Genomic DNA, 23,920 nt, shown 5'->3' on the forward strand with positions numbered 1-23,920 from the left:
ACCTTCAATGATAAGTCATTATTTCCTCATGATGCACTCAAGAGAAGGCCCATCAAATTCATGCAGTCATACACATGTATTTCTAGACTCCCTCTAAGTATTAATCTTCTAAGCTCCCGCGTTGCCTTAGAAGAAGTGACATACTCCCTTTTGATGTAGAAGAATCTCATAATCTCAATAATCAAAGATGTTTGCTTTAGGAGCCTCCCTTATCCATCTTGATCATCAGTCTTTGGAGCTACTGTTGATTAAGTCTACACAATACTGGTAGCATATGTAAAGTACCAACCTTCTTTTCCTATAAGAATATACTCAACCACAAAGGAAAATATCAAGGCAAATAACCCTTATAGTATGTATAGAATTACAAATAAGAGAGAGACTACAATAAATAGATAAGTATAATTGATAAGAATACTTATCTGCACATAAGGATCCATAGACATTTGAGAACAGAACATCTCCTTTTTAAAGATGGTTCAAGTGGGAATGGAACATTTGTTATTATCCCCCCCACAATGTAAGATTCCCACTCATTCAATTTTATAGAGTTTCAATTTCGACCAAGTATTCAATATTTATTGGTCAAGGCAGATAGGGTTGCGCCTTTTAGAATTGTCAACTTTGGCTATCTCCCTTTCCAACTTTCCACTATACTTTTTGCATCTGTCTTTGCCAATTCTCCAATTCACAATGATTTCATATGCCTTTGTAGTTATTGTTTGAATCCAACGCCAAACACTTGTTTCTCCATAACCATCTCCAATAGAAAGTTATAACGATTATAAAAAAATTGAAGTTCTTCATCCGTATAAATGAAACATAGCTCCCCAAATCTTCATCATCAATTTCATGCTTTAGAAAGTGTGTTGTATCCTTGCGAATGGCAGAAAAAATTATTCCATTAAATGTGTTCAATAATAGCTTCTCTCATGTGGTCAAATCATTGTCATAAGATCTTCCACTAATTTAAGTCAACCCATTATTGCATCAAATAGTATGAACAACCAACACAAGCCCATTGTCTTGTCCATATCAGCATTCAATATGGTACAATATATCCTCTGTGGATCAAGCATCTGTTTGGTGGTTTCATCTACAATTGTATGGAAGACATAGTCCATCACCTAAGTACTCCTCCTTACTTTGTCTCTAATACGTTGATTGAAATGATGATATATCTCATTATATACTTTATTCATTTCCACTGTTGGGTTGTGAGCTCTTCTAGATTGTGCATGAAATAACTAACAATGTATGATCTTCCTTCAACCTCCATCCTTTATATATTTTTCCGATGTCAAAAGAAACCTCTCGATTGTCGATTTGAGGGAAGATTGTATATTGAAGATGGTTTGGATAGGTGTTAATATCAGACACTAATTCTGAGGTATTTTAAATGCACGCATTTCGATCGTATACTTAAAAAAGGTGTGATCTAGAAATGATATGAAAGATGTCTAATTGCGACAATTCATAAGACCTCTTTCCCTTGTTTGTGATTTGTCTCCACACCTCTACTTTCTTATTAGTTACTTATTATTAATTTTCTTTCCTGGTATAAAAGCATTGACATGGAGGATCATTATCGATTATATATGATCGATGTAGAGAGAAGATCTTTATATGTATATTCTTTGTCAACATGTCGATATGTTCAACCTGTAGTTGTTACTTATATGCTTCGGAGTCTACCATATATACATGTGTGATATGTATAATTTTCTCATTCCACAAGTATAGGGTTTGGATGCTTTATGTTGATTTCCCTATATCCTTCAATTACTGGACTATTACGTGTCCATTGTGTTTGTCACACACTTTTGCATCAGTCACCTGTTACTATGTAATCCATTCTTTAGTTTCCTCTCTAAACAGTAGCTTGTATGCAAAGTTGTTCTAAACTCCAAAATACAGATCTTTTAGATTGGGAGAAATCAATTTTGATGATATTTTCCTTCCATATTGTGTTGTTTGAGAAATATAAATATTCTTGTAGCGTCAATGACTATTGCCATTCTCCAAATGTGCCAATATCTGAAAAATCTATCAATTTTGGTCAATAGTAATATCTAGGAGCTTGCTACATATATCTATCTTCCTTGTTAGCAGTTACTATCTAATTAAATTAGTTTATGTCGCACTTAATATTACTTTTCAATAATAGTTGTAGATAAATTTCTGTATAAGATTACGATGCAAGTTTGTTTGTCACCATCTACTTCCCTCTGGTTAATATCTAGAATGCTTCCTTTGATTAGTTACCCAGATCATATTTACGAACCCATCTCCATGCTTGCAAATCCTTCAGGATCTTTTATGTGATTCCCGTGGGTGTGTCTTTGGCAACGAAAATATATGAAGAAGACCAATGAATATGCCAAGTGAATATACATACTCCAATTTCATAAATAAGTGTGAGATTCATTAACTCTGTTGTAATTGATATTGACAATTCCTTCTAACATTTCTGATAATTCCTCCTTGCTCAGTGGTCACCATCAGCGCCCTAAAACATAGTCAAATGCGATAATATTGATCTTCTTATCGACTCTTCCTCAGATGAATAGGACAAGGTAAACTTTAAACACAAGTTAATTGTCTTCAGACCTTCTCCATTCTCATGACTGTCTATTTAATATTAATAGTCATCCAAAATCAAAGACATGAAATGTCACATGACACGTCCTTTCTCTTTTTGTTTCGTCTTTTGTTGTTCGAAACCGTGTAGAGATTTAATGATTGATACTTTGATGACTTCACCATTGAGATGAAGATGACTTTTCTTATATTCTTCTCTCTATGTATCCTATTTGGATGATTTATACTTCATATGAACCTTCGTATCATTGTGACCTTTAGCCACTCACACTCTATATCAGGACCCATTCTATACATGCAGGAGGATGATATCAAAGGTTTCATTGTGGATCTATCGGCTATTTGCCCTAACATATACATATAAATATGAGAGGAGGAGACACGTCCTTGAAGAGACATGTCTCCAAGGTTTAATCATCATTTAATTAGTACATATTTATCATAATAATGATTAGTATAATATCTATGTATATATATATATATATATATATATATATATATATATATATATATATATATATATATATATGTTATTACTACATGAATATGCATATATATAAAGAATGATGATTTACCAATAACAACAATGTATCTCAGATCAAATTTATCCCACTGAAGCTACAACTTTAACAAGTTGAAGGGATATGCCTAATTTCAAATTTATGGTGCACGTTCCAATCCCCTTTACCAAACAGATAGAATCATCCCCAATAGTTACTTCTTCGTCAAAATCCTCTACCAAAGTGTATCGATGTTCAATGAATCCTGTAATATGTTGTTAGGAGCCACTATCAATCACCTACATGTTGAGTATATTTGAAACTAGGCTTTGTCAGGCTGAATAGAAAACAAGTTTTCTTTGAATCATTTTCTATGTTAGCTTTTCCAACTTCAACAAAGGAGGGTGGTTGTTTTGTTCCATCAAGGCACTTTATTGCATAATGTCCATATTGGTCACATTTGAAACATTGTATTTGAGATATATCCCTCCTCTTCTTAGAAGAACCTTTTCCATGGGTATTTTTCTTCCTTTTGAAATTCCTCTTCTTTCCTTTCTTATGAGAGTTAGTGTTTAATACATGAATATCCATCTAGATTCTTCTTGTAAGCAATCTTCTTTTAACCTATCAAATTTGGGGAGTTTATATTGTGCACTTATTCCCTGAATATATGGTTCCCATGATGTTGGGAGGCCCCCTAGGGCTATCAATGTCAACTCCTTCCTGTCAATCTGATGAGCAATTGTCGAAAATTGATCTCTTAATTTAGTGATCCTCATAAAGTATGTTGTGACAGTTTCTCCTTTATTCATCTTCACATGGTGAAGTTGTCTTTTCAATGTGAGGGCTCTACTAGTGTTGTTTATTTCATATTTATTTTCACAAGATTTGAACATGTAGCATGCAGTATCACATTTTGATATAACTAGTACTATATGGTCCCTAACTGCATCCACAATTATTTTCATAGCTTTTTCATTGGTCTTCATCCATTGAGTTGTCTCACGATCATTCACTGGTTCAAATGTATTTCCTTTCACAAATGAATCTACTTAATTTTCTTTCAATATTAGCATGGCTCTGAAACTTTCATGATACAAAGATGGATGCTCCTTCAAGATGATCCTCAAATCCAATTACACTTGTCATTATGAAGAATGGAATGTGATTACTCTGTCAAGAGAAAATTTATATCTTAAGTAATCTGTACTCTCAAATCTAATCAGATCTTCCTTAGCAACGCTTTGATACCATGTTAAAGTTGATAAGATCTATGGCAGATTTGAATATGTATAGCTTTTGATTTACCATTTCTTACACAATATACTTATTGATTGATGTTTTGTTGCAAATTACAACCAGAATGGGAAAGCAATAATGTTTTCACAATATAAATACTTTTGATCTGATAATGCTTCAGTTATTTCAGACTGTGGAACAAATTTCTAAATATATGAATCGAATGCTTATGACTTGCACTAATGGATTTCAGTACTTGTCAACATTCGATCTGCATTGAATATTTATATATGTTTGGAGAGATGTATTGGTGGATAGACATGTCTCTCCATCTCCAATAATAATGATACCCTTTCATTATCGGTGGCGACATATGCACCGTTTCAAACAGATAACAATTTTTATCATGCCTGATAGTAATCAGCATTAGAACAATGCTAATCAGGTTTGAATCTGATTCTTAGGTAATGCTATATTTGTATCTACCGATTTAACATCAATACTTATATCGTGCAATGATAATATTTAATCCATATCAATCACAATGCAGATCGAAAATCCAGATTATACTTGGAATAATAAGAAGATTATTTGATCATTTATGGATGATAATTAGATTTACAAATATGATCAATAGAATGATATTTGATTCAACATTTTACATGTACGTATATAAATCAATATACATTGTATGTATACATGCATATAATTATATCAGTCTATTGATAATTATTATCCATAATTATCTGAACGAAGCTATCATTTCAACAAGCTGGAAGCATTGATTGCTAAGAGAGTATTCAAAGGTGCAGGTAAGTATGAAGAGAAATTACCTTTGAAATGCTTTTCATGTGATCATTTTGCCTCTAGATGTCCAGAGAGAGTACCGAAACATAAGCCTAAAAAGTTTCAGCCCAAATATCACTAAAAGACGTTACTGTGCTAGTCGAGGATTGCTGATGATGAATCTGAAAAGAGTAAAGATGAGATTGAATTCATTGCTATTAGAGATGAGAATCCTATTTTTCAGAATAAGGAGAAATCCCTAGCAAACATGTTGAAAAGAAAGATGAATGGATGATACATAGCAGATGTTGACGTCATATAACAGGAGATGAGACCAAATTCTGTGAAGCTGGATAAATATGATGGTAGTGTTATTAAATTTGGTGATAACACACCCTGCTTAATCAAAGAGAGAGGTCCTATTACACTTGATGGTAAAAATAGTATTGATGATGTTCTATATGTTGAAGGATTGAAGCATAGTCTTTTAAGTGTTGAACAACTTGTTGACAAATGTTACAACTTACAATTCAAAGATGGAATGTGCCAATTATTAATGACTCTGGAATTGACGTTTCATCTGGAACCAAGACAAGAGATAATGCTTTTCATTTAAATAGTGCAGAGAAAAGATGTTTGATTGCTAATATTGATGACAATTGGTTATGGCATAAGAGATTTTGTCATGAAAACTTTGATAACATTGTGCAGATAAGTACTACAAATGTTGTCAAAGATTTGCTTAGATTGATAAAGCCTACTAATACAATATATAAAGAATGCTAGTTGGGAAAGCTAACAAGATCTACTTTTAAGAGCAAGATATATTCTTCAAATGGATTGTTAGAATTGGTGCATATAGATTTATGTGGTCCTATAAGAACAAAGAGCTACAATGGAAATAAGCATTTTATTGTTTTCATTGATGATTATTCTAGAATGATGTGGGTTACATCTTTGGAAGAGAAATCAGAAGCTTTTGACAAATTCAAAAAATTTAGAGCTCTGGTAGAGACTGAGACAGGATTAGATTTAAAATGTTTGAGATCAGACATAGGTGGAGAATTTACATCAAGTAAATCAACTATTAAATGTGAGGAACACAAGATAAGGAGATAGATGTCAGCCCCCCAGACCCCTCAAAAGAATGGGATTCGAAAGCAAAGGAATAGAACTATCCTTGATACAACAAGGACTTAGATGCACAGGAGAGAAGCCATTAATACCGCAATTTACATATTGCACAGAGTTCAAATTGAGCATGGAATTGGTAAGACACCTTATGGGCAATGGTATGATCATATCCCTACTTTGAAAAATTTTAGAATCTTCGGAAGTAAATGCTATATTAAGAGCAATGAAGATTTAGAAAAGTTTGATCCTAGAAGTGATAAAGGAATTTTCTTGGATATTCAACAAAGAGCAAAGCCTATAAATGTTATAATTTACATTAGGTGAATTTGTTGCTTACTGTGGCAAACATGAGATAAGGGGACAAATGTCAACCCCCCGGACCCCTCAATAGACTGGAATTGCAGAGTGAATGAACATAACTATCCTTGATTCACCAAGGACTGTGATGTTGGAAGGAAAAGTACCTCAGATGTACTACACAGAAGCAGTTAGTACTGCATTTTACACATTGAATAGAGTTCATATCAAGCATGGAACCGGTAAGACACCTTATGAGCTATGATATGGTCATATCCCTACTGTGAGATATTTTAAGATCTTTAAAAGTAAATGCTATATTAAGAAAGACGAAGATCTAGGAAGTTTGATTCTAGAAGTGAGGAAGGAATTTTTCTTGAATATTTAACAGAGAGCAAAGCCTACAAATGTTATAATAACATTTTGAGGAAAATAATTGGAACTGCTAATATCAAAGTGGATGAAAGCTATTAGATACAGGACAGATTTTGCAGTTATGGATCAGATGATGAAGAAGAGAATCAAATTGTGGTTGCGCAAAATCAGATGGATAAGTTGAACAAATTGAGGGAGATGCTCATGACAATGAGATTGGCACACAAGTCTACCACAAAGGTCATCCAGAAGACCCCAAGGTATGTAAAGTTGAAAAATGCAGAAAATTAGATTATTGGTAATAGGAATCATGAGTTATGACTAGAGGAAGGATTGGTAGGAATGAAATTTGCTTAATTTTTCAAGTTGAACCTAGTAATGTTCGTGAAGCATGCAAAGATGAAAATTGGATCAAAGATATGAAATAAGACTTCGAACAAGACATGGATTTTAGTTCCCATACCTAAAGAAGAGAATGTAATTGGAGCTAAATGGGTTTTTCAAAATAAGTTGAATGAAGATGGATTGATAATAAAGAACAAAGCAAGGTTAGTTTGAAAAGGATGTTCACAGATGGAAGGTATAGATTTTGAAGAGACTTTTGTCCCTGTTGCTAAAATTGAAGCAGTTAAAATGTTTCTTGCATGCGTTACTTAAAAAAATTATCAGATATATTGAGTGGATGTCAAGTCAGCATTTATGAGTGGTGATATAGAAGAGGAAGTTTATATTGAACAACCGGATGGTTTTCCTTTGACTGATTAGTATGATATGGTTTGCTGATTAAGGAAAGCTTTGTATGGATTAAAACAAGCCCCAGGAGCCTGGTATGCAAGGTTAGATAAATGTTTTTTAAGACTTGGTTTTAGCGAAGGAACTGCAGACAGTAATTTATACTTCAAGATTGACACTAACAATATCTTGATTGTTGAAGTATTTGTGGATGTTATCATTTTTGGTGAAAATGACAAGATGAGCAAAGATTTTGCTGATGAGATGCAAAAAGAATTTGAGATGTCTACGATAGGCAAGATGAAATTTTTTTTTTTTGAGATGTCTATGATAGGTGAAATGAAATTTTGTCTTGGTTTACAGATTATACCATCTAAAACTGGAAATTGCATATCATAGTGTAGATATGTGAAGCAAGTGTTGAAGAAATTTAGTATATAAGACAAAAAGCCTGATGGCAAAGAATGATGATTTACTTAACACTTATTAGACAAGATACAGATCAATGATCGGTGGATTGCAATATCCAACTCGCACTAGACCTGACATATCTAATATTGTTGGAATTATTAAAAGATTTGAAGCCAAACCTAAGGAATCACATGTTGTTAAGAGGATATTCAGATATTTGAAAGGTACAGTTAACTATGGATTATGGTATGGTAAATATGATAATTTTACTTTAAATGCTTATACTAATGCAGATTGGGCAGGAAATGTGGATGACAAGAAAAATGCTAGTGGTTGTGCATTCTTTTTGGGAAAGAGGCTAGTTTCATGGTCAAGTAAGAAAAAAGATTGTATAGCGCAATCTACTAAAGAAGCTGAAAATGTTGTTGCTGCTATCAATTATACACAAGTGGTTTGGATGAAGTAAATGTTGAAAGATATCAGAGTGAATATTGATAAGTCTATTACTATTCATTGTGATAAGTCTAGTGCTATTAATATTTCAAAGAATCTTGTGTTACATTCAAAGACAAAGCGTATAATCTATCAAGAATCATTTCTCAGGGGATAAGGTGAATGATGAATGAGAAGGAAATGAGATTGGAATATGTGGCTACTAAAGAACAGATTGCAGATATTTTCACGAAGCCCTTACCTAAAGATGCCTTTAAATATCTTAAGGGTATGCTTGGGGTGATGGCCCCTCTTGATCAGAGCTATGCATAAAATTGCATCATTCTAGTGATTTCAACAAAATTGTCCTTATTCTGGCTTAGTATTTTTGGATGCTCCAACTCAGGGGGAGTTGTCAGTCTTGTGAGGTAGGATTTTTCAGTTTGCAGAGTTTTTTATAGTTGCTTTAATTTCTTTGACTTAGTGCATACATGTGCCTTTGTTATTGATGTTAAAGGGGGAGAGATATCAATATGAAAAACATGAAGATTGGGGAGAGATAGTGGTAAGGGAGATGATGAATTTCTCTAACTTTGAAAGACATATCCTACATTGTTGATGAGTTTGATCCTTGTGCATTGACTTGGTTTTTCACATCATATGTTGCCATCAATGCCAAAAGGGGGGGATTGTTAGGACATTGTTGGTATTGTTGCTGGAGATTGCATCATATGTGTTGGCATTGATGTTTTGTCATTGATGTCAACCTATTTTTTTCTCCCGACAGTGTTCTTAGTTTTTTCAGTGGAGAGATTGAATCAGCATGACTTTTGTTTTATGTATCAGATCTTGCGCAGTTGCATATGCTTGCATGGATGTTTGTAGATGATCATTGTTGGATCGTAAAGATTAATATTATGATTTGAATGACCAAAAAATAGTTACTAGCATTTTCTGGTTATTCTGCTAATGACAGTGTTGCAATATTTGGATTGGTATGGATCAGTTATGCAATATCGTATGTTGCTAATATAGTGGCATGTTTAAGAATTGGATATGTGTCTTCAGTTGGAATGATTCATTATTTGTAGACTAGAAAGCTACTTTTTTTATGATAGATATTGCTATGCAATGTTCATCATCAGAGTTGTCCATGGATTTGTAGTTAGAGACTGTGTCACAGGGTTTCCCGAACTGTGTGTATGAAGTTCGAAGATCAGCGAACTTGTATAAAATTTAAAAAATTTGTTCAAGTTCAGCGTTAAATTCGTATGCCACAAAGTTTGTGTGCTTTTGTATTCAGGATTCACAAAAAAATCCATTTCTAATTTCTTTGATAAAATATGAGCCCATTTGAGATCCAGAATCTGCGACAGAAATGAACAGTTCACAATTTAATTTTGCCCAGAACAATTCTAAGTAGCTTACATGAGAGACAATTTTGGGCAGTAGGAAAATAGTGAGGGCAAAAATTGTTACAAGATTCAAGAAGAGTTGGCAGATTAACGGATTTCCGGATGATTAATTGATTAACAGAGGAACAAATGTGTTCCTTATAAAGAATTACAAGGACGTTGTTTCTAAAAGAAACAACGTAGACTGAAGACGGAATTAGAAACAAAACTAGAGACAGGATAGGAAACATTCCTATCTGGACTGAAGAAAAAAGAGACAGGATAGGAAACATTCCTATCTAGACTGAAAGACGGACTACAGACAAGTAGTTGACTATTATAGAAAGTATAAGATATTATCTTAATACCCTCCCTTAATGGTCAACATACGGATGTCAGAACATTCTGTGATAATTGAGACCCTCCCTGGATCTATAGAATGTTGAAACCAAGAAGCTTTGCCAGAAGAGTGCTATGACTCAAAATAGGTTGCATTTACAAAACTTCGTTTTTGTGGAAAAAACGGTAAAACCCAGAATCTCACACAACCTTGCGTATTACAGACAACTTGAAATGATTTTTGAGGAGAAAATCAACAAACCCAGAATCTCACGCAACCTTGTGTATTACAAACAACTTGAAATGATTTTTGAGGAGAAAATCAACAAACCCAAGAAAAACAAAAACAAATTCAGAAGGCAAAAAATGCAGCTTCGCCTTGATCAGGACCCGGAGAAGTCGGACGTTGCTTAACACCCAGAACAAGTTGATCAGTGTTTCGATATTCGAAGATTGCGATGATGCGCTGCTTCCAGGTTCCATAATTGCGACTATTGAATTTGGAATTATGTTCGAGCAGAATATTTGTCAGAGATGCCATGGCACGTTTTCCAATGAAAACTGTGAAAATCTGTGAAGGCACGTTCTTCGAGGCAAAAATACGAAAGACCCAGAAGAATCAGAGAATGACTCAAAAGAGAGCTTGAAAAACCCAGAAGGAATCTGCTGTCATTTTTTGGATCCGCTGGCTCGAAAATCGAGGCACAAAAATCGAGGCACCCAGGAAAAACAGACGACAACCCAGTTGAGCTCTCGAAAAACCCACCAAGAATCTGCAAACAAAATATTTTTTCGACCCCAAAAATTAGGGTTTCGAAAAAAAAGGCCCTAGCTGAAAAAAGCTTGAAAAAACTTCAGATTTCTTGATAAAAAATGGCAGATTTTTCTTCAAGGATCGATGTGCATGGACAAATGGGGATAGAGTGTGCTGAACAAACACAGGCAGACCCGAGTTCGGGAATTTCTCTAGGCCGAAAACCCTAAGCGGGTTTTAGAGAAATTCAACAGAAAAAATTTTGAAAAAATTTAAACAAATAATTTCAAGAAGAAATTATAAATTTTTTCGAAAAAATTTAAGTAATAGCTCTGATACCATGTTACAAGATTCAAGAAGAGTTGGCAGATTAACGGATTTCCAGATGATTAATTGATTAACAGAGGAACAAATGTGTTCCTTATAAAGAATTACAAGGACGTTGTTTCTAAAAGAAACAACGTAGACTGAAGACGGAATTAGAAACAAAACTAGAGACAGGATAGGAAACATTCCTATCTGGACTGAAGAAAAAAGATACAAGATAGGAAACATTCCTATCTAGACTGAAAGACGGACTACAGACAAGTAGTTGACTATTATAGAAAGTATAAGATATTATCTTAATAAAAATGAAGTACTCCATGGAAGTTTTCATCATGCCCTCTACAAAAATACTTGCCGTGTCATGGACCATATGACGGAAAACTCCATCACACTCTACATATGACGGAACTGAATATCCTTAGCGACCACTTCTATTAAAACCTTAACATATTATTACTGGTATATTACTTTTGACTATTTTTATATTACATAGTTTTTAAATTTATTATTATATATCTAAATTTAATAATGTTATTTTATTTCTAATAATTCTTTTATAAAAACTTTTAACATATTCTTGATACATTAATTCTAAAACTTATTATTATGTATCCAAATTTAATAATATTGCTTTATTTTTTATAATTATAATTGAATAAGGGACTTATATTCATTTACAATTAATATAGTATTATTTTATTTTAATAAATAATACATTTGACTATTTAATTTTATAATATTATATAATTTCATATTAGTAATTTTAAAATTATTTTGACAACTTAATGGATTTATTAATTATATATTTTTAAAATATTCATAAATATATATATATATAGCAAATTTAATGTCAATTTTTTTCCCCTTGATGAACTTCATCCGAATTTCATTGTTGTCGAACTCGAACCTTGTGACATAGGTTAGAGAAGTTGTGGTATTTCAAGATGCTTGTTGATGTTTCTTAATGGTATCCTATTCTTGTTGTTGGATTGCATTGAGCTATGTGATCGAATTTAGAAGATTCCATGAAGCGGGTTGAAGTATTCTTGGTTGACTTGGTGATGTCACATGTTGCATTAGATCTTGAGCGTGGTATTAATTATGTCTTAATTGACATGTCTCGGAAAGCATAGGTTATTATACTTCACTTTAGCAATTAAGGTCACAATTAAGGCCGATCTTGTTTATGTTGATGTAATGTATATAAAGATGAAATAATTTGTGTAATTGGAAGCGATGGATGATGCGATTGAGTGTATGAGATGTGAAGATGTGAGAGCATTTATATCAGGAATTGAGAGAAGAGGTATGAGTTGGAATCTATTTGAGACAGAGAGCTGATGTACTTTATTGGAGTTGTACTGGCATATCAGATGCTATCATTCAATTCATAATTCAGTGGATTGTAGTCCATCTCAAGCTTGTTATCATTGTTGTAATCTCGGGGTTGGTCTCCTCAAATTTGTTGCTCTTTTGTATCCTTAAGCAGTGAGCTCTAGGTTGTGTGCACGCATATGTATTCCCCTTCTACCTTTAACAAGGTTATGTGCTAGCACATTATCTAGTGGGTTTGATCCGCATTGTGGTCTTTGTCCCCAACAGGGCCTCTACATAAAAAAAAATCTAATAGTATGTGTTATTGTGTTGCTATGTTCTATGCATTAATGTTTATCTTTTAGTACTAAGTTGTTATGGTGCTGAATTATTTAAAGCATCAAGTTTAATTACGCAATTGATTCACCCCCGTCCCACCCACCCAATTGTGAGTGTTACCTTGTTATCACTAAAAACGTAATCAAATAGAATCTACTTTGACCACATACACAGGTGTTCATTGTTTACATGACCTTAAAAATGTATTTTAGGTCAAGGAAACAACATTTTAAATATATTATTCAAGTGTTTTAGGTATACAAACTCATGGACTACGATATCCATCATATCAAAAATGAAAATGGATATAAGGCTATGAAGTATGAACTATAGTAGAGGGCCTTATATCACTTGGCCCAGCATTGTGGATTCACACACTTGTATGTCAAGGAAGTATGCAAATGGTGCTACAACCAAAGGAGCGGTATTGAGGATCGAATTGACTCAACAAACAAAAAATATCAATATGATCCGATTATTTGGGACTTTTGTCAAAAAAAAAGGAACAAAAGCTTATTGCTTTTTCATCCAACATGACCCATAATGATTTTTATTTTTTGGGCATGCAGACAATTGTTGTCACACCACGTACCAAATTGTTACAAATCAAAGCATATATAGTTGCCCATTCCAGTGAGTGGTAATTAAAAATAGGAGCCAACTAAAATCCTAACAAGTGGCACTAGCAAAAATAATGGATTAAAATTGAATTATGTATTCAAAAGCAGCAATGGTGTAAGAAATGTTGTGAATCTCTCTCTCTGGGTGTGTGTGTGTGTGTGCACGCACATGCACACGTGCGTGTGTGAGAGAGAGAGACATTCCATGAGAAGGTGTCAATTGGAAGAAATATTGACTCGCAAATATATTATAATATAACCAAACAAGATCCATACCCTCCAAGGATAAATTAAAAGATTTAAGCATGGAAACCCTTACTTCTCATATCAAGTTACTGGGACAAAAACCCATAACTTACAATAAATTGGAGTTGAACATTTAAGAAAAAATAACTACAAAATGAAGACAAACCTTGCAGAAAATCAAGTTATTTGCAAAAGCATCTGAATAATATAATAAATTTTATGATTTTGAATTTAATTATATATATATATATATATATGCAATTATCATTCTACAATATCAAATATTGCTTTGAGCCAAAAATAAGCAATGTCTTAGAAACGTACATTACATTCAGGTGCACGCCATTTTTCATTATTTTATCACTTTTAATTATCCTCAAAGTATTCTAAACCCTTTCAAAAAATTGACTTTCATAAATATAATTTCAGGGTTTCAAATTTTTTATTCTCTTTTTTCTAAACTTTTTCCTTGTGTGGCCAAGTTTGTTAATGAAACTTGTCAAGTCCGGCAAGTTTGACAAACTCAGCAAATACCCGAGTCACAAGTCTACAGGCCTTGTCTACACTTTCTCACCTCAAGACTCTCCAACTCTCTACAAGTATAGGTGAGCCTTGAAACATTGATGCAAATGATACCCTCGATGTTGTTCGATCACCGAATTTACAAGATATGAGGAGAAAGTAAACGAAGCTCCAAAAGTGTATGTGTGCACAAGTTATGAGAAGCTTCATAAACCTTGTTGTCAAAGGAGTTCAAGATATAGAAAATTTATCAACTCCATTAGGCATACATGGAAACAAACAAGAGTGTCCATCATGTCTAATGGATGGAAGGATGTAAAAAAGATGTCAACACTCAATGTGATTGCAGTGTGCCCCAAAGGGGCAATGTTTATGAAAGATGTAAATAGTAAATGACAAGTGAAGGATTCACAATTTATAGCTAATGTTCTTATGTGTTGGAATCAAGAAGTGGGTCCTTGGAATTGTGTCCAAGTCGTAACAGACAATAAAAAGAATTGCAAAGCAGCTAATATGATGCTTGAGACACATATCTCATATATATATTGGACAACCTTGTGTTGTCCACTCACACAACCTAGGCTAGAAAGGTTGGGAGGGAAAATAGATTAGATCAACAAGTCTATGTGGAGACCAAGGAGATTCAAAAACACAATCATCTTGAAACACCCAAATCTAAACACACAATCATCTTGAGACACCTTGTAAGGTGCAAAAGGTGCATTCTAGCATGGTCATCAACCACTCTTGGTCCATATAGAGGCAATCCAACAAAGAGAGAAAACAAAATGTAAATCAAATGAACGCAGATGACACTTGTGGAATGGCATAGAATATCTTCTTAGTTTCAACATGCCCATAATGAGTATTGTTTTCTTTACTGCCATATTTGTAAGAGGTTTCCAGAAAGATCCACACAACAATTGAGAAGATGAAATCTGTCATAAGTAGAAAGGATAAAATCCAAAAGAATCATTCTTCAAAAAATTGCAGTTGATTTGTGTTGAGCAATGGAACTAAATCAACACCCTACTCCAATTTCTTACCTTTGTATCAAATCACAAATATTTAGAGAACAAATCCTTGCCATGCTTATGAGGGTACTGCCACTATGGCATGTAGAAGTTAACCAAGGGTATAGGAATGCACTTGCTAAACTCTTCCTTGATCCTGATATGGAGAATGTAATCACGAGTGAGTTTGTTGATTATGTAGCCCCCACAAATCGAAGTGTTTCTTCTCTTCATGACAAGTAAAGGTAGTATACTTGCTTTTGGTGGTACCTCAATGGCCATAAATTTCCACATATCCAAACTATTGCAATCAAAATTTTATCACAAATTTATTAGTTTTTACCATTCTAAATCAGATTACTTTAAAATTGTGAAGTTCTACTTACAATTCATTAAATCAATAACTCCAACATTTAATTTGCTTCAATAGATTGCCAGATCTTCTTCATTTGACTAATGGAGTACATCCACTGAATCAAGTGCACTAATTGGCATCAAACAAGCCGGTTTACATGCATTCCAACTTGTGCCTTCTAACTCAAAGATAATGACACAAGGGACAACAAAGTTGTGGGATGTAGACCCAGAGTGAACTAACTTGGATATGTCTGTTAGAATCATCACTTTTTAAGGAGTTGAGGAGCCAAAATGCTTTCACTACAAGTAGCAGTGGGGTTCCATGTGTCCTTCAAATCTACATACATCAGCTAATGTCAGTAATGATGACAAGTAATGGTATAATTTAATATGGAACAATGATTGTTTATCATGACAGGCAAGTTTGACAAAATGATATCGAACTGTTCTTAATTATTTTAATTTTTGAAATGTCTAATAGTCTTGGTGGTTTTGTGATGAGCATTACAAATGTTATTCTAAAGGTTGTTCTATTTTTTGCTTGCAAATGTATATATAGAATTTTTATATTTATTTTATAGAAATGTACTCAACCTCACAAAAAAAAAAGTGTTGCACGTACCAGCATATTGTACCCATAATTAGTACCCAATCTTAATTCAAGTTTGTGGATATGGATACTCAGCTTGCACATTGTTGATGAATATAATTCCTTGGTTGTTCATTATTATTTTGCTAAACCTTTTATTTATACACTGTATTCTTCTCTAATTCTATTTTATCTTTGAGCATGGGTTATTTAACCCCACTGTTAGGTCAACCATAATAGCTATTCATTAACTCTAGAGTAAGAACTCAACTGCATAATTTTATCTTACTTCATGGAATCTTTGTGGTTGAAATGTAAGAAATCAAGAGTGGGTAATTAAGGAAATATAGCAAAAACGGTGAAAAGTAGAATGGAGGTTCCTCACACAAAAGCCAGTTCGTATCATAAAGTACTCCATAGCAGCACCAATTGAAGTAAATCCAACGGCAAGCTTTACGTACCAATCCAGAAATTTCATTTTTCAAATGTTAACCCAGATATTCTTTCTTTCCTCCTCACTCTGGAAATTGCTTCTGAAATCAACAGATTGAATAATTAGAATCCAAAAAAAAATACAGAAAATTGAAGTCAATAATGAATGTCTATATGCAAAAATCATGTAACATGTTAACATTATAATTTAGAGAAGGAAGATGTCCCTAATATAATTTGTGACACATAACAAAAAGTAATTTAAGGCAGTGAAAATTATTATATTATTACATGTTTAAAATCCCCCAATCTAACAAAGAAAGAGAAACTATATAAATGTCCATGGATTACCAATGCAGCTCAACAGGACTTAGAAGTAAATCCCATAAAAGAACAGCACATGGACCAATCAACCAATAGAAGACAAATAGGAAAAAGAGGTGTTGGTAAGAGCTAGGAGGCATTCAATAGAAAATTTAGGATACAAAATGATGGAGATTTTAGTGCAATTTATATCCATGAGAGAAGAACAAGGAAACAACCCTCAAGAAACAACATTGTTTGATTTCAGTTCTTTTTGCCATAAAGGAGTTCTTTGGGATGTAGAAGAGAAACTAGGGTAATTTATTTTGAGGAAACAAAGGCAAGGAGACGAATAAGTCCAGAATGGTTGGCGTTGAGCAAAATAATAGATTTAAATATTCATGTGAATTAGGATCAGATTATTTGCCAAATTCTCTATGCCACCAAAACGATTAAAAACTAGCAAGTATCCTCTTTAACTTTGAGTTAATATGGAGCCAACACTCAAAATTTGATAATAAGCTGAAAGAATAGGAAAACTAGATGTATGGAGATAAAAGCAGAATTATTTAACATGGAAGTTGGCATACAGAAAGACCAAAGCTAAAGAGTGGAGCAAACAATTTTTTTGGCACCATGTTTCAAGTAGATAAAGAAGGAAGGGCTAATTAAAAAGTGGTTCAAGAAATCACAAGGGTGCCATCTGATTTCTCCAGTGACTAACTTTACAAAATCTACTCGGCTATAATCGTGTAAAAAGGACCAATGATCATCCAAAGACAAGTAGATAATTTTAATAATAAAAAGTGGTTCAAGAAATAACAAGGGTGCCATCTGATTTCTCCAGTGACTAACTTTACAAAATCTACTCGGCTATAATCGTGTAAAAAGGACCAATGATCATCCAAAGACAAGTAGATAATTTTAATATTTAGATTCTTCTCCTCCTTTTTAAGGAGAACAATGCGAGAACTGATTAAATAGGATATAAAGCTATTTAATATTCATAACCCACAAGGAAAAAGAACAGTTTTGAAAGAATGGAACAATGAAATGCCTTAGCTTGTCAAAAGGGATGAGCTCAAATGGTAACTCACCAAGTCTTTCATGATGGAGATCTGTGTTCAAATCCACAAGAGATGTTGCAGATGTTGGAAATTAGTGTCTGCATGTTTAACCATGTATAAGAAATATTAAGTTGAAATACAACTTGAGATAATAGTAAATGTTCGTTTGCATCATGAGTATTTTTACAACTCGTATAATTAAGAGTTTGTTTATTGTTAGTCACAATTGGTTCTGGGATGTTCCCTGTAATATAGGAAATACAGTCCTATATATATGTAAAGTGTATTGAAGAAAGAAAGAAACATGGCACTACATCCTGTTTAATATTATTTGCTTCTATTAACTCTGTCCCATATCTTTCTATATAGTACCAGTGCAATATAGATTATGTGCCTATTAGCTGTGTTGCATGGTTGTAGCAGCAGATTTTGTTGTGGCTTATGACTTCTTGAAGTCCACCGTTGAAGCCTAAGATAAAAGAGGTAAGGCAATAATGATTGCTGCTAGAAGTTCTCATTATTAAGATTCACATCAATCACATGATGCAGTCTCATTGAAATGATGGGCTCAAGGCAACCATATGTAGTGCCGGTTCAGATATCTGAACGACAAACAGATATCCACCTGGAACATCAACTCTCCAACCAGTTATATTGACCATGGAGACACCTCCTGCAGAAATAATGTCATTGATTTCTGGGCTAAAAACTTAACATAAGATTCCGAATTTTCCATTAGGAGGTTCGAATCAATTTTGATCTAGACCTAGTACAGGTGTGGTTCTCGATTCACCCAAGATACTGCTTGGGTTTGTTGTGGGTTCAACTAGGGTATTGCCCGGGTGGTACCCTAGGTGAGCTAGGCTGCACCTAGGTGAACCCAAGTGTTCTTGGAACTGTAGGCATCCAAAAAACAGCCCCACAACTTAAAAAACACATTCAAAAATCAAAAATGCCCCCCAACCTGATTTTATGCTAACTTTCCCATTTTCTGCTATTTCAACTCATTTCTTCACCAAAAAACACAGTTCTCACAATCTTTTTCCCTAGGCTAGTGTTGAAGGTTGCTGCATTTTTTTCAAAGATGAAGGCTATGCAAAAGTAAGACACATACCAAAGGCTTAAGAATCAGAGGAGAAGGAAAATTTAGCCATCAAAAAGTGAGCAACTCTTCTTTTTCAAGTTTCTACAAAGTTTTCCCAAAACATTTAAGTTTTTATTATAATTAAAGAAGTTTTGGAATATTTTGTAGCTTTTTATACATAATAAGGGGTTATAATGCCGAATTTTGTACTTTTATTTCAATAATGATTTTCATTTTAGGTTCAAGATTCATAAATAACGATTGGAACTGGAAGCTCTAGTTCAAATGCCCAAGGCCAAAATGATGTCTTTTTAGAATTGCTGCAGCTTTGCCACTTTGGCATTACACAACAATGATTAAGAAAATGATATCCCATAGTGGGAGTTTTCTTTGAAAGTGTAATGATTGCAACAAAGAGCATAAAAGCTCATATTATCGAGTGAAAGCTCACTTATGTGCTATACCTCAATGATGAATAAAAGCTTCTCAGGGCAAATGAAAAAGAACTACCACAAGATATAATAATGGCTTATATTAAAGACCAAGAGGATGTCCACATGAGAAGCGACAAATGAAAAGCTAATAATCATCCTTTTGCTAAGAAAAGCTTGAAAAGACCTCCAAGTGCACAACTAGCTGGCACACATCCTTTTATGCCAATGCCACAACCTTTTAAACTTGACAATGTTCTGGTTACACGCAAAAGAGGAACATTGGAGAAGGCCTTCAAAAATGAAAGCACCAAGGCTACGGATTGAAGCATTGCTCAATTAATTTATGGCAACGTGTTTCCTCTCAATATTGTTAGATCACAATATTGGTGGGAGATGGTGAATACCCTTTGCAAAACACCTCCTAATTATGTCATTCCTAGGCATTAAAAGGTACAAACCACCTTATTGGTGAAAGAGAAAGCTTTAATGGAGACATCATTGAGAATGATAAAAATTACATGCCTAGAAATAGGTGTGTCTATTTTTTATGCATGGAAAGATTATAAAACAAGACCATTTAACCAATGTTTAATAGTGTCCCCCGAAGGATTATGTTTTTGAAGGTAGTGGATTGTGAGAGGCAAGTAAAAGATGCAAGTTACATTGTCAATATAATCATAGAATTCAGTAAGATGGTGGGGCCTGAAAATGTTGTTCAGGTCATAATGGACAATGCTAAAAATTGTAGGACAGCTAGGTCTATAGTGGAGGTTACATGTAATTACATTTTTTGGGCAGTGTGCAGTCCACTCAATTTAATCTTGTAAGAGATTAGCACACAAATTCACAAGGTCAAACAAATCTACACACAGATCGAGGAGATTCAAATGTTTGTGACTAATCCTCATATGTAACAAGCCATTTTCAAGACCTAATAGTTGGAATTGTTGATGGTAATTTAAATTTTGTTTTTTTATACTTTGGTTTTTATCTTTTTAGTTGATAAAAAACGTGATTTGCATCTCACACACTCATCTTAAGACAAATAGTGAAGATGTGAGAGGCCTTGAGTTCTATGGTCATCTAAAGCATAGTTGAAAAACTCGGTTTCAGCAATATCTCGGCTAGCTCAAAATTTTTGAAAAACTCGGAATCACCAAAAGCTCAGCAAAAAAATTGGCAATAAAACGACACTTTTATCGAACATTTGAAAAATATAATTTTTTTATATTTATATTAATAAATAATTATGAATACAATAAATAAATACATTTGTTCTCTATAATGAATTTATAATTTATAAACACTATAAACTTATAAATTTATAAATGTTGTTAATAAACCATGCATATGCATATTAGCATTAAGAATAATATACAATATTATAATTTATTAGATATGCAGTTATTAATTTATACTGATTTATAACTCTCTATAATGAATTTATTAATATACAATATTATACTACTTTAGTATTAATATATAGTATAATAGTATTATAAATCTATATTATACAGTATTATAAATTTACAAAACCAATTCAAATAGATTAAAATTTGTATATCATAAACTTATCTATAAACTCACGATCATCAATTCATAACTTATATAAATTTACAACTTATAGCTCTATAGAAATATATATAGTGATGCTAATGTGTACACACGAGCATAATAGTGATGTGTATATGAGGAGATTTGAACACAATGCGTTGACTTTCCAATTCATTCATTGGGGATGAAATTTGGCATACTTAGACAAATTTACATTAAATTTTCAAAAATGTTTTCTATAACCTATTGAAGAGCAAAACCATTATGTGTGTATCCTACAATCAGCACTCCATGTGATGGCATCTTTGAGGTATATCGTCAAAATAGTTCCTATGTCTGAATCTGTCCTACATTTTCTCAACAGTCTGAATCTGTGCTTCTACATTTTCTAATCAGTCTGAATCTGTGTGCCTTAATAGTCCTCAGCAATTGCACCTTTCCTCAGCCGCCATTGCAGCCCTTTTGTTAGCCATCGCAGCCTACGGTAAATGAAAAAACTCTAAACATTTTTTAGAAAACTTCATTGCTTTTCAAGTTGACTTAATCAGTGATTTTTTGACCTGAAGTATACCAGCTTATGAAATAAAGAGTTTTGAAATAATATTCTATAAGATGAAGGAAAATGTGTATACGCAACTCAGAACATAATCAACTCAACAACAACAATTGGAATAAAGAAATCATTCAGAATATATGTCATTCGTCAATTCAAAGTTTATATAAGTGACAAAGACCGCTCAATGCATATCTATTAATCAGACCATCACCCAATACATATAACTGATTGTAAAAACTCCTACACACAAGAATGCCTTCAGCCCAGTGGCAGCTCCTAAAGTATTCAGTAGAAGTTATTGACCTGGGTCCTCCAGTCATTACCTTAACCAATATGAATGCTGCTTGCTCAGAAGTTTGGATCCATATTATGCTATGTACTGCCTACAAAATTCTCCTTTAATACACTTATCCTATACCTTGTTGTGTCCCAGACAAAAGCAAATGTAATGTGTTTCCCTTCCACTGCTAACAATCTTTTGATCCTGTGTTTGTTCTCCCAGGGTTCACATCCAAGAAGAATACAAAAATTACAGAAAACCTCCTGAAAGCAAGCAATAGGATTGTCATCCTGCTACCGGGTGCTTCCTAAATTGGTGTCTGAGGAAGCAAGGGGGTTCATTTAATGCATAAAATAAAATCCGATTCCATACTACTCTGGAGCTGCACAAACTCTCACCATGGTATTGGTCAGTAAAGTGGTAATCACTGCTGATCATCCTAAGAGCAGTCTTGTTATTAAATTTATTTACTTAGAAAACCTCCCTCCTTGGTCAGCCAAGACAACCTATTAAAATATTCAAAATTTTCATTTATTGATATTTTATTTATTAATTCAATTAAAACACACATATGGATGACCTGGATAACCTAGGTCTATAGTCAAGGTCATTACAATTAGCACATCCTGAACGTAGCTTGCCCTCAAACAACTTTGAACTTGAATCCATACTGCCCCATTTTTGAAGGCCTTCTCCATACATCATGAAAATTTTATAGATAATTCGGATGATGATCGTGAAGGCAAAAAACTATGTAAGGCCTTGTATACAGTATTTTAGAAAATTATGTAAGACGAACTTATTGTCGAATTTATTTGATTTTTTTTGCCTTGTCGAACATCATCCGAATTTCATAGTTGACGAACTCGAACCTTGTGACTTAGCCTTCATCTATGACTTCATCAGAGATGACTTCTATGTTTTGATTTGCTCTTTGCTCAAACAACTAAGACTTGGTTGCCACGATTCTCTACATGTGAAGCATAACCTTTTTTCATTACAGCTCAGTTTTAGACATCTCTTCTTCATTTGGCTTGGGTGCAAGTGTGATCTTCTGAGAAGACTCCTTTGATAGCATTGGATATGTTTGCTTGAGACTCCATCTATCTTTAGCCATTGCATGTTAAAAATTCAAAGCCCTACTGACGGCTTCTTGTAAGGTGCTAGGATTGAATGCTCTTAGTAACCCTTTAAGGGGTTCAGCCAGACCTTCTGTAAAGAAGACTATAAGCATTTGCACTGACAAATCAGAAACCATTACTGCTAGCCTCTAAAGTTCTGCTGCAAACTCTTCCATCTTACCCTCTTGCTTCAACTGTGCTAACTCTCTAAAGAACCCTACTATCAACCCTCTCCATCAATCTTTGGCTGAAATCTTTCAAGGTGGTGATTAAATCAAGCCCTTGGGTTACAATGTTATGAAGCCACCATTTGTGAGCCACTCCTTCAAAATGCAAGGTAGAATATTTGAAAACCTCTTCTTCAAGCATTGGATTCAATAAAAAATATTTATCTATTTTTTGCAAACAAACTCTTGTTGATGAGCTTCCATATCCATCAACTTTGGGATGGTAATCTTCTCCAAACACTGTTGAATGTCCTTCCTCCATACCGTTCTTCCCATGCCCCATTGCTTTTTTCATCTCATAATAGGTATGCATCACCAAATCTTGTCATGTCTTCCTCTAGATCGGGTTGTTCTTCCCCAATACCCTCAGTTGTTTCTTTGTCAAGAAATTTAGCCTTGAAGATTACTGTATTAATTGAAGCTCTCCCACCATAAGCAGAGGCTTTTTCACCACCTATTGAAGTTTTTTCTCCACCCAAACAGCTGCCTTCAGCACCATTTTAAACAGGTTTATCAGCACTTAGTTGCCGGTCCGTTCCTC

The 23,920-nt window shown here is 33.8% G+C and overlaps 1 protein-coding gene across 2 annotated transcripts in view; it reads right to left on the reverse strand.

Annotated features, from left to right (window-relative positions):
* Positions 1–23,920, reverse strand: part of LOC149540234 (DNA mismatch repair protein) — a 51,212-nt gene that overhangs the window by 21,082 nt on the left and 6,210 nt on the right. The window contains exons 2-3 of one of the 2 annotated variants that reach the window (XM_089799528.1): positions 18,154–18,221; positions 16,709–16,854 (exon numbers count right to left, since the gene is read on the reverse strand). In XM_089799528.1, the coding sequence (XP_089655654.1) occupies positions 16,709–16,799 (91 nt within the window). In that variant the 5' untranslated portion in view covers positions 16,800–16,854; positions 18,154–18,221. The remainder of the gene's footprint in view (positions 1–16,708; positions 16,855–18,153; positions 18,222–23,920) is intronic. The other variant, XM_089799527.1, reaches the window with a different exon arrangement.

This window comes from Cupressus sempervirens, chromosome 9 (genome assembly GCF_028749045.1).
Source record: "Cupressus sempervirens isolate cs-2001-9-10 chromosome 9, ASM2874904v1, whole genome shotgun sequence".
Taxonomy (NCBI): Eukaryota; Viridiplantae; Streptophyta; class Pinopsida; order Cupressales; family Cupressaceae; genus Cupressus; species Cupressus sempervirens.